This window comes from Semicossyphus pulcher, unplaced genomic scaffold (genome assembly GCF_022749685.1).
Source record: "Semicossyphus pulcher isolate SPU_LCO1_2020_fin unplaced genomic scaffold, fSemPul1.0.p SCAF_26, whole genome shotgun sequence".
In the NCBI taxonomy this organism is placed as follows: Eukaryota; Metazoa; Chordata; class Actinopteri; order Labriformes; family Labridae; genus Semicossyphus; species Semicossyphus pulcher.
In genome coordinates this window covers 6,913,464-6,926,288 of record NW_027211700.1, presented here as the reverse complement: position 1 = coordinate 6,926,288, position 12,825 = coordinate 6,913,464, and the positions used below count along the sequence as shown (strand labels likewise).

General features: G+C 42.0%; 1 protein-coding gene across 2 annotated transcripts; it reads right to left on the bottom strand.

Annotated features, from left to right (window-relative positions):
* Positions 1-283: 283 nt before the first annotated feature.
* Positions 284-8,984, bottom strand: slc5a2 (solute carrier family 5 member 2). Of its 2 annotated transcripts, none has more exons than XM_069676510.1 (15): positions 8,886-8,984; positions 8,679-8,750; positions 7,618-7,722; positions 7,432-7,491; positions 7,203-7,307; positions 7,001-7,106; positions 5,887-5,967; positions 5,090-5,319; positions 3,638-3,773; positions 3,420-3,527; positions 3,044-3,194; positions 1,268-1,436; positions 970-1,185; positions 698-827; positions 284-618 (listed from the first exon to the last, which is right to left on the bottom strand). In XM_069676510.1, the coding sequence occupies exons 1-15, from the start codon at positions 8,982-8,984 to the stop codon at positions 404-406; spliced, it is 1,983 nt and encodes a 660-aa protein (XP_069532611.1). In that variant the 3' UTR covers positions 284-403. The 2 variants fall into 2 exon arrangements, with proteins under 2 accessions (XP_069532611.1, XP_069532612.1); XM_069676511.1 differs by having other exon boundaries at positions 704-827.
* Positions 8,985-12,825: the final 3,841 nt, after the last annotated feature.

The following is a 12,825-nucleotide window of genomic DNA, read 5'->3' as shown; positions in this document are numbered from 1 at the left end:
GCCCACTTCGTCCAAACCTGGACTTGAACCATGAGCCTTCTCGCTATGAGGCAACAGTGCTTAACACTGCACCACCGTGCAGCCTGTATCAAACAACCTCTCTTTGCAATTTTTGAGCCAAAAAATCTTTCAGGTTTAGCTTGTAGTCTCTGCACATGCTCACTGAGTGCATGAGCAGAGTACAGATACAATGATTGAACAGTCATAGAGCAAAAAATGCTTGTAGAATAAATGACATACCAGAGCTTTAATAGAGAAACAATTGTAATGATTTGCAGGGCAGTGACTAGTAATGTCCACCTGATGGCAGCACTGTTGTGGTTTTCTTTGTAGATTGACTGAATGTATCAGTCAAACAAAGTGATTAAGATACCAACTCACATTAAACACCCACTTTCGACTGTTAAGCATAGTAACCCCACATAAAACATGCGACAGCCATCATAATGAGAGCGTTAGCATCCACAGTGTACTTCCACACCGGCTTCTCGCTGATGTCAGGCAGCTTCTCCGCTTTCTCAGCCGTGTTCTGCTCTTCAGCTCGGGAGCCGCTGCCGCCCCCACCACAGAACCGACCGAGCCGGCCACAGATCCCAGACTTCTCCTCCTCTTCAGCCACTGAGAGGTAGAGGGAGGGGTTATTGTTGTCAGTGAGTGTGTGTGTGTGTCCATTCATAATTGTTCTTTTATTTCTTACCTTCACTGTTGTTCTGCCTCATCCTGTCCTCAGCCTTTTTCCGGGCTATCCTCCCTTTTTCGTCTTGCTCCCAGTCCAAATCCTTTCGCTCCTCTTTGGAATGACGCAGGCTGAACACCAGACGATGGAGCTGAGATTTTCACATCAGAAACTATTTGTATATTTTCTTTTAAACGCTCCCTTATCCAGTTAGATATCAGGTTTTATCTTGAGGAATGTAACACATACACTTATTATCTACTAGTGAGTAGAGTTAGAAAGGAGCCACTTACATGTTGATCCTCTATGGGCTGGGTGCAGTAGCTGACCATCAGCACCAGCACTGACGTACAGAAGAAGAGTATGATTGCAAAGTAAAGGTAATGAATCCCACATATTAAGAAAGGGCAGTTAGAGGGGAAAATACAGCTGCCAGTGCCGAACCAGAACTCAGGCAGCATCCGACACAGACCCATCAGCAGGCCGCCAATCAGGCCCCAGAACGCACCCTGGAAGATACAGATAATCAAAGGTGTTGATATTATTTCACTAGGTGTTTACTTTAGTGAATGTATGCATGTGTCCTCTCACTGTCTCATTGGTCCTCTTGATGAATACAGCCAGGAGGAAGACTGAGGCGATAGGCGGGGCCAGATAGCTTGAGATGGACTGGATGTAATCGAACAGCTGACCGCTCTGAGCCGCCTGGACGATTGGGATCCAACAGATGCTGACGGCTACGATGCACAGAACCCAGACTCTAAAGAGGAGAAATAAAAAGATATGAGAGGTGGGTGATCCATTTAAATTCACAGCATCTTATATTCAAAGCAAGTATTCAAAGGAAAATATATGTACTGCGTGCTTCACATGAAAATAGACAGAATGCAAAACCAAGGATAGAGTGCCAGATGAATAGTTGATACTAACGTGGGAGTAAAAAACACTTAGAATAAGAGTTAAACAGATTTTAGATGGAAAATTAAAAACTCAATAATTAAATGAATAATAAAAATTTAATAAAAATAAAAACCCATTAAATGCACAACATAAGGAGAATAAAAACACCATATTATAATAATCATAAAGTTAAAAAAAATACATAAAATGCATCAAAATTAGGTTATGCATCAAGTGCAAAGCCACACACAGGCCAGTGGGCTTCTGATGTAAACTATAATAAGGGAGGAAGTGGGGCGTATGTTATATTTTGATCACAAATTAGGTCAATTTTAATGGCACAAAATATCAGCTATTGAAAACGTGCACGCAAAGTCCAAAAAAACAGGTCCTTTAAAAGGCTGCATGAAGCCTAGAGGCCATTCATCTATAACCCAAAACCAGGCAGTGTAAATGAATTCATTTAAGCACGCAGTAACACCAAAGCATTGTGGGAAGACTTTGAGGCATATTGAGATGCAGTCAGAAGGATGCACTGCTTATATTTGTTTCTTGACATAGATAAACACAACATTGTTTCTCATTTATAACAATGTGTAACATAAATTGTTGCTGTGAAATTCTACAATCCTCTTTAAGTGCATAGCAAATTGTTTGTAGATAATAGGGGGCTTTTTTTAATCATTTGATCCATTGAAGTTCACGCGGACATTTGCTGTGTAGGTCATAGTAATACATCATTCAATTTTTGGGAGCTTGCAAAAGTTAAGTTTGCAACTAAAGCTGTGTTTCCACTGTAGGAACTTTTCCAAGGGACTAATGGCTTTGGAGGTACATTTCCATTGCAGAGACCAGGGTCTAGGGACTTCAGCCCCAAAAAGGTCCCTGCTTTTTGGTAGTACTCCCAAAGTGTTCCTTTCCGATTAATGGAGTAAAGATTTGGCATGTCAGCAGACTAATTTGCCTATTCTTCACAGGTTATGAAAAACACAGACCAGAATGGACTGGAAGAACCTTAAGGTCCATTGATAAGAAGCTCATTGGAATAAAAGTCCTGGTTACTTTTGTTGGAAATGTGGCAGAACTTTTCTTCTGTGGAGTGAAAGTAGTTACATAATGGGGTTTAGTTTAGTAGTTTAGTTTAATAGTAAGCGTAGCAAGAAGGCAGGTCTGCTTCGGGTAGACGTTAGCTCAGTCTGTAGGTTGTGGTAGTCGGTCGTCTCTTAATCTGAAGGCTGAGGGTTGGACCCCTGACTGCTACAGTCACATGTCGAAGTGTCCTTGGGCAAGACACTGAACCCCAAATTGCCAAATTGAATGTCCATATCTCCTGATTGGAGAATGGCATATTAGCCTTTGCCATCACTGTGTGAATGTGACAGTAGTGTAAAAGCGCTTTGAGTGGTCGGAAGACTAGAAAAGGTGCTATATTAGTACAGTCCATTTACCATTTTGTTTACTCTTTACCTTCCTACAATAATGAGCTCGCGCTCTGTGGCCTGTGGTCTAATGCGGGTCCAGATGTCCATGGTGAACAGAGTGCTGCTGCTGTTAAAGATGGAGGCCAAAGAGGACATGAGAGCAGCCAGCATCACTGCCAGCATCAGACCTCGCAAGCCTGCACAGAGAGAAAGGAAGAGACGGGATGAGTAAAGATATTGTGGAATCTGGAAAACTTTGAGACTTTACTTCAAATATAACTTTATATTTTACAATGGAAGAAACAGAGAAGTAGAACCACAATTTCATTATAAAATGTATGAATAAAGAGCGTTAACCATAACTCTCTATGCACAATATTTATATCTTACCTGATTTTTATGTAGCTTTTATTTGGACTCACCATTCGGCATTATTGACACCACCAGTTTAGGATAAGCGATGTTGGAGCAGCCCACCGCAGTGCCACACACCTCCTTACACACCTCAGGGACAACACAGCCCACCTCATCTGCATGTAAACACACAGACAGCACTTTTATCAGAGTGGTATTTACTGCTCTATTACAATGTACTCTACTGTATGATGTCTTTCTGGGATTTGAAAGGTAAGCGACAGACCTGGGTAGAGGACTCTGCTGATCATGCCGGGGAACACCATGAGGAACATTGGCAGCAGCTTGAGGTAGCCACACATGATGCAGCCGGCCTTGACGTGGGTCAGGCTACGAGCTGCAAGGCACCGCTGGACTATCACCTACAGAAAAAACAAGACAGGGTATATTAGTGTTGTTTGTGCTCTATTTAATCTACATCTAACATTGCAGTAGCTATACTTAACCTCATAATATTTGGATCAAACAACAGAATCTGAGGAGGCCAAACTTTGGGATAATTTATGGTTACAATCAAGTGGCTCTTAGCTGCTGTCATTCACATGTTTTGACATGGCGGCCATTTTCCTTATGACGTCAAGCTCAGGACTGGAAGCTCAAACGCTTTAATAAAACAAATAACAAAGAAGAACTGACACATCGTTACCGCTTCACTGCTTCTCAATTGATCAGAAACACCAGAGTCAATAAACAGTGAAAATACAGGGAGGGATATTGGCCATATTTCAAGGTTTTGTTTGGCTGAATGCTGTATGACAAGCTAACATTAGCATTAGTCAGGAATTCATATCCTGTATCAAGCAGTAATGTTAGCTAGGAAGTGGTTGAATGCTAACATGAGCTAACGGTAGGTTAAGTGCTACTAAATATTGTGACTGTTGTTTTGCTGTTGTTTATTGAGGGAGGTGTTCAACTGTAGTGGGCAATTTACTGAGAAGTAGTTCCGGGGAACGGAAGAGGGAGTTATTGTTATAAAAAGCTACTTTTAAGCGGGAGCTCGGCGTTCTGGAGAAAAGACATGTTGAGTGAACGATCGCTAAGTGAGAAAAGCAGTTAGCCAACCTGTTGTTTTTCCAGGGACACCTCAACCTCGGGCTAGCTGTGACAAGGAAATAAATCTGGGCTCTGTTGAGCTAGCAACGCACATCACCTCTTCCTTGTTCTTCCTCCACTGGTCTCGCTACCCCCACAATGCTACACTATGTTATTCAATTTTTAAATGTCCCTCTCAATTTTGACTATCCATTGTCTTTTCTGTAGTCAATCAGGTACTGCTACTGTGCGAAGCTAGGCTAGTCACCTTTTAGCCAGACAAATTATCTGTAACTTTTTCTCCATTTTGATCAGAGTTAGATGCAGTTGTAACAAATTCGTTCAAGTAGGAAAAACTTTACTCTAATTTACTGAAGGAAAAAATGGGTAAAAAAAAGCTGTGGCTAAGGTCTCACTTGCTTTAGCTAGCAGCTGCAGTCACCGCAGTTAATTTTTGTTATTCTTTTTCTTCATTTTTTTTAACTATAATGATAAATAAATTTACATTTTTGTAACATAATAAGATGAGTGATGTCTAACTTAATTTATTTCAGTGAAATATGTTGTAACCGTGTTTGGCTGGAAGCTGGTTGACACGTTAACTAAACCAAACTATTTCAGCTGATGTGGTTCTTTGCATTTTCACCTGGTCCGTACACCAGTACCAGCTTCCCACGATGGAAATCCCAAACAACACTCCAGGCCAGGGCAGGTCCCCTGTGACTGGGTCCCTCAGCAGCCTGAAGGCGTCCTGTCGTGGGGTGTAGCAGTGGGGGGGTATGTTGTAGTTCTGAGGATCCATGGAGGAGACATTACTTGGCGTTGCAGAGCTGTATTTGTCCAGCAGAGCGCTGTAGCCGCCGACTTCAGCTAAGGCTAGAAGTGGAGAAGAGAAAGTTCTTTTGTCATAGAGGGGCAACAGGAGTGTAACATGTTAAGGAAATAAGCGCAATGTATTTGTGTTCCCAACTCAGCTCAATAGTCCACATGTGGGCTGATACTGTCCTAACTGAAGGTATGAGTCAGCTGCTGAGACAGCGCTTTCCTCTCAACGCATCACCGATTCACAAAGGGAGGTGTTTGTTTTTCTTTACTGGTTCCTCTGACACTTTCATCTTGTCTGGCTCCTTCTTTGACTTTCTCTGTGATCTACATCAGGATTACACTGACATATATTGACGTGTTATTAAAAAAAAATCCATAAGGCTGTAGGGGGTGGTTTTTGTGCCTGGCTGGAGGTGGAGAGTTTTGTGGCTCCGCAGCGTCAGCAAACTTCAAACTGCAGCAGTGAAATAAATGATTACTGGCCCGGGTTAATCTCTTTCCTGTTGTGGAGCAGCTGGTGAGGGACACAGTTACAAGACCGGAGGGATGGATAGAGGGCAAAAACATGAACTGTGCGTAGTATGAATGAAACGAAGATTAAATATGATTTGTACTTACAGAAGCCGGTGAGGACAAAGGCCCCGGCTATGATGACAAAGGTTTGAACCGTGTCGGTGTACATCAGAGCAGCCAGGCCACCTGGATACACACACATTCCCGAAAGAGCATACACTTAGAGACACCTTCACTTTTAAAGGGGCACTTCCGTAATGTTGGGGGACGAAAAAGGGGTAGGTTTTAAAAGGAATGGTCAGAATTGAAGCAGCAGAGTCAGGAATATCCAGGCTTTTAGTCCTTTAACCAGGGTCAAGCTCCAGAGCAACTCATTCCTACATTACCCTCAATTCCAATTGTCAAGAGTGCATGTATGAAAAGGGCTTGTGACTTGTGAATTGAGTTTGTTTTCCAGCCTGTAAATTATCAGTACTATTTGTAACAAGGAGTACTACCATCATGAGGAGTAAATTGATCCTTGTTTAATATTTGTGGAACTGTACTTTAAAGTGCTAATCTCGGAGGTCTAGTTTCATTCTCTTCGGCGGCACCTATGGCGATGAACGGTAATTGCGGGAGCACACTTCCCAGATATCCAGAATGTGTCGCATGTGTGACGTCCACTAACTGGGCAGCGCTTGTGATTTTTTGCTATTACTGGATGGATTAGAAACACTATGCATATTGGACACTGAAAATAAGATGCACCTGTAAGGTTAATTCCTAAACTTAAACCCTTTTGTGTTTGTTCCTGTAATTCTGTATGGGAGAAACATACGACTGGACAATTATTCTTGTGAAAATCTGAATTTAAGGGGACAAGTATAGGGATTGGGAGGATGGGAGAGGGGGAGTGGGAGTGGGTTGAGCTGGGGGAGTGTTAGGGTGGGATTGGGCAGTGTGGGAGGATGGATGAGAGTGTTACAGATTTAAGACTATGCAGGTTTTGTGCTTTTGTTTAGTGAAATGATTTTGTGCTTTTTTAAATGATCACGTGTTTTGCTCCTCTAGCCCACCGCAGAGTCTTTCTAAGTTGTAGCCGTTTTAAGCCTGCATACATTAATGTAAAAAAATGTTTAAGATAGATTCAAATGAAAATTCAAATTAACCAAACAAACAAAAAATTCTTGTAATTAACTACTTAGACCAGGTTCAGGGCGCACATTTGCAAACATACCTGTGACGGTGTACAACGCTGTTATACTCAAAAGGCTGACCACGGCCACGTAGATGTTCCACCCTAACGCCTGCTGGATAAACACCGCTCCTGCAAACATATCCACCTGGAGAGAAGTACAGAGTCGGACAGTGAAGAAATGAAGTTTAAACAATAAACTGTATGTTTTTGTGCCTGTGTGCTTTCAGACAGGAGGACTCACTGAGATCTTGGTGAAAATGTAGAGGAACAGAGAGATAACAGAGAGGTAGAGGCTGATCCTGGTCCCTCCGAACCTCTTCTTCAGGTACTGGGGCATCGTGATCACCTACACAGCACATTTCAGACAATGCAGATTAAAATAGGAAAATACAGAGAGCCTCACATCTGTGAATAATACACTTGTTAACACATATTGGTGCTGATATGATACCACAGACTGAACGTCTTACCCCGGCTGTGAGGTAGACGGGTACAAACAACCAGCCGAGCAGCAGCACGATGAACAAAGCCTGACACATGAGATAGATGGATAGGAGAGTAACTGCATCAATACAGTGGTTTCAAAATAAGGGGAATTTGTGCAAATTGTGTGAAGTGAAGATTTGGGCAAGCCATTAGTATATATTGTTACTTACAATCCACTCAAACCCCCCAACAGCAATGCCACTCGCTGCAGCAGTCCCAGCTAAGCCTACAAAGTGTCCACTACCAATGTTACTGGCAAACAACGATGCACCAACCTGATTGGAAAAAAAGGTGACAGAAGAAACACTTTAATACTTAAAGGAGTATATAACATCATATAGTATGAGAGATGAATGAGTTCATAGTAGAGCACCCTTTTCTTGAGGGTAGCACAAGGTTTTGTTTCTTATTCAGATCCAAAAGGATGTAAGAACAAGGTCACATTTTGCCTCTGATCTTTCCTCGTGAAACTTTTTACAAAGAAATAATCACCTTGTATCACACTTTTATACACTAATTCATCATCACTAATTCACATTATTTATATTAGAGTTGTCTGTATTTTGTATTATTCATATTGTACTGTATTTTCTGGAGCTATCTGGCACTACTAAATCATTATTTTATAATACTAAGTCTTTATTTTAAGTACTATGTCAATATTTTGAATATTATTTAGAAATATTGAGTCATTATTATTTAATTACTAAGTCATTATCTGAGATGCTTTTTTTATGAGACACAATCAATATTGAGATACTGAGTCATTATTTAAAAAATGGTTCTCATTATTAAGTTATTATTTTGAGATTCTACATTTTATTTGAAACTTTAAGACATTATTTTGAGATAGTTATAATTTAGAAATGGTCAATTATTTTAAGATACTGTGACATCATTTGACATTATTTATACTGGCATTATTTAAATACCATGTCATCATTTTGAAATACTAAGTCATTACTTTAAAAATGTTCTCAGTAATTGAAAAAGAATGACTTCTAGGATCTTTTTCTTATTATATTTGCTGAAATGGGCGTCATACATTTTTATAAGGATTCCCTTTTATGGTAAATAACATGTTATACACTATATGGGATATTTTAGTGTAACAATAAACTCATCACTGCCCTCTGGTGGACAAACTATGAAATGTAACAATGTTTCTAATCCGACCTGGATCCAACACATGCTGCTACTAAGTGAACTTCTGTCTGCACACTGAACTCACCGGCCCCCACGTCATGGTGCGCCCAGCCAGGAAATATCCTCCAACCGTCCCACGATTGGACCGAAACATGGACTAAAGCACAGAGACAACGCTTCTGTTACTCCCACAAACCATATGCAAAACAAGCACATGACATACATTAATTATGCATGGATTATAATCTCCTCATAATTACAGTCTCTCTCAGATTAACACAGGTGCACTCACCCAAATGCCAACACCAATAACCATGATGAAATATCCAACAATGACGCAGATGTCTGCTGGGTTGTTGATGGTCACTTTGTTTGATGAGGGATTCTCCATCGCTCCACTAATACCTGAATACACGTCACTTATAGCTTCTTATTCTGGGCCACCTCCCTGTTATTACTCTGCAGCTTCTAAGACAGTCTAAAAAAAATCACCTGCACCTGCAAAGACGGCAAAACATCCCTGTGACCAGAGAGCTACAGGAAGAGAAATACTGTAAGAGCAGATGCAGTAGATTTAAGGCGGTCAGGGCAAAGGAGGAACTTTGAGCAGCTGTGACAATGGGCAGATTCAGCAGTTAATAATTAATTATTAACACCAAAAGATGGAAAACAGTGATTCATAGCTCAACTAGCTTTTAACAATTTACATGCACAAAAGTAGACTTTGCCTTACACCGATCAGCCATAACATTATGACCACCTGCCTAATATCGTGTACGTCGCCTTTTTGCTGCCAAAACAGCGCTGACCCACCGAGGCGTGTACTCCACTAATTCTCTGAAGGTGTGCTGAGGTATCTGGTTCCAAGACGTTAGCAGCAGATCCTTTAAGTCCTGTAAGTTGCGAGGTGGGGCCTCCATGGATCGGATTTGTTTGTCCAACACATCCCACAGATGCTCGATTGGATTGAGATCTGGGGAATTTGGAGGCCGAGTCAACACCTTGAACTCGTTGTCGCAGTGTGGCAGGGCGTATTATGCTGCTGAAAGAGGCCACTATTCCCTTAGGGTAGGTGGGCGGTACGTGTCAAAGTAACGTCCACATGAATGGCAGGACCCGAGGTTTCCCAGCAGAACATTGCCCAAAGCATCACGCTGTCTCTGCCAACTCGCCTTCTTCCCATAGTGCATCCTGGTGCCATGTCTTCCCCAGGTAGGCGACGCACACGTGATGCACCAGACCAGGCCTCCTTCTTCTATTGCTCCCTGGTCCAGTTCTGATACTCACGTGCCCATTGTGGACTGACACCTTTCTACCAGAACCAGCATTCACTTTTTTTCTGACCCAGTTTGAGCTTCAGTAGCTCTTCTGTTGGATGGGACCACACGGGCCAGCCTTCGCTCACCACGCGCATCAATGAGCCTTGGTCGCCCATGACCCTGTCGTCGGCTCACTGGTTTTCTTTCCTTGGGCCACTTTTGGTGGGTGCTGTGCCCCATAAGAGGAGATGCTCTGACCCAGTCGTCCAGTTGTCACAATTTGGCCCTTGTGAAAGCTGCTAACATTCTTACGCCTGCCCATTTTTCCTGCTTCCAACAACTTTGAGGACAAAGGGTTAACTTGCTGTCTAACATACCCCACAGGTACCATTGTAACACCATCCAAAGCACTTTAACAAACGTTCTCACAGTTAAAAAAAAAAGTCAACAGGTGGGAAAACATGTAAGCAAATAGTCCTTTAATCATTTCATAGCACTGCTTTCGTCAAAACATCCATTTGCCTTTCAGTTCACTCACTTCATCAGATTGTACAAATGAGGGCAGCTTCGCTTCTCTGAACGGACACGGGTGGCGATGTGTGCAAAGAGCTTGTGTTGAACAGATTTACGCCGCGGCATAGAAAACATGCATGCGTACAAAAATCACTTCTCACACGTCGTACCAGCTGTAAGCGCACCAAGGAAAAGAAAAGGATTCATGTAACAGTTCAAGGTGAAAATTCGGAGTTGAAATTAAAATGTGTGACGCATCTTTTAACCAACCACTTGTGTTGTCGTGTTTTCCCAGTTAACATACTTATACTCATACATACTGAAATAAGTCTTTATCATTGTAATGCATTTTGTCAGCACATGTCTGAATCTAAGGGTATGATTTCTAATATCAAATGTCAGGAGCCCACACATCCTCACAGGAGAGATCATTGTGTTCTTTATATCACCTCCTCTGAGGCACCCAGGGGAGAACAGCGAGCCCCTCCATCTCACCCTGACTCGTTCCTGCTGTATGTGTTAATGGCACTGGCTGAGCTGCAGGCAGGAAGCAACGGCAGATCTTTACAGGACTACTGATCAAGATATCTTAAAAAAATGTTCTTACATTAATCACACAGAGGGGACTTAAAGTATGCAATGTATCAGAGTTTTTAAATACTTAATATGAAGATTGGAGATCTGTGGAAGGTTGGACGCAGCAGTTGTGGATATTTTCACACAAATTTAAACATATTCTCGCCCATCTATGTCTCTAACAACTAACAAACAAACAATATGGCAGTCGTGGACTTTGATGCATGTAAGTGTGCGGCGGCTCAGGGCTGTTTCACAGTCAATTTGTCAAATGCATAAGGGATCTGATGCAGGCTTTTAATACCAAACTGCAACTTAACCTTTTAATCTCACGACTGGGTGTTTGGGAAACTTCCTGAGGGACTTACTCGTCGTTGATAGCGATAATCATGACATGTAAAACATGCTTGTCCCGCCCCCTCCACTTAATATAAGCATGGCAATTAATTTTGGATGCAAGTGAAAACGTGGTTGATCACCGTAGTGGTTATTTATTGCACGTTTGTAGAGTTGTTTGTCATATGTCCTCCTCCTGACTTTTTGTAGGTTGCTCTGTAATTCACAAATACATACACATACTGGAGCTGTGGCTTTCTTTCGTTTCTAATGGAGCTGTTACCCGTCTCAGGTAACGTGTGATTCCTCCCTTTAAGATCATTTCAAGCCCTCATGGACTTATAAACTGCAAGCCAGACACTTTCCAGTTAGGGTTTTTCGCTGGGCCGTGTGTTGGAGATTGGGACTGGGCCACTATCATGACATCACGAGTCGCCGTTTAAAAAAGAAACAACGTCCCACCTCCGATGTACTGTCTGTTTGTGGTTGTGACATTTTAGTGTTTATACATTTCAGGAAAGTCAGGAAAGCCATAATTTATGTACCTTCATGTAGATATTTGACTGTAACCAAAAACCGACTCTACAAACGAGCCATAAATAAGAAAACAGTGATGAGCCAGAAGCTTTCACTTTTACAGGCAAACTTCTGAATGCTACCTGTTGTTAATCAGCTGGAAATGTTGGTCGGCTCGCTCCAAGCCTCTTTGATTTAAAGAGACAGAGAACATTTTCTTCAGGCTCATTTTGACAAAACATGTATGGAGTAACAGAATAAACATCTGCTGTTATCTGTTGAGAGAATGGGGAAGGTCCATTATTTTTACCTCATTGTAGTTGCTTTGATTATAATGGCGGTTTGATTCTGCAGAGTTTGATATCTCAGAAGTATGAGCTGAAAACAACATAACGCTGTGCTGTTGTCACAGATGCACAGACGGTAACGATCTTGATTTCCTGTTATAGAATTCAGTCAGTAAACTGTATCACTGTTCTTCACCAACCTAAAGCCACAACTGTATCTGGCCTGCAGTGATGGAAGCTTTGACTGTTAAGATCATAGACTGTATAAAAAGATAGACGACATGACAGCTCTCAAAAAGTGAAGCCAAACCCTCTCTATCGCCCCCTGCTGACTGGCTGCAGCATGGGTCATAAAGCCCGCCTCCTCCATGTTCACAGATAGGACATGAGTCAGACTATAAAATCAAAAAAACGTTATTTGATGCTGTAAAAAGGATGATTGACAGCTCTGTTACAGCTCCTGTAGCCAATCTGTTCTGGATTAGCAGAGTGGAGGAGGAACGGAGAGAGGAGACGTAACTAAAACAACTGCTGTGTTCGAAATTGGATACTACATATTGCATACTGTGCTCAGCGGTAGTATGTAGTACAGAGCTGTTCAAATTTATTTTGCAGTATGCAACAGCAGGCGCCAGTTTACGGAATAGGAAAGCGGAAGTAAACAATAGCCCACCGATAGCAAAAAGCTGCCTCTTTAGCTAGAGCGCCCCCTTCTACTGGAATGCTGCTGCTGTCTGCTGTTTCA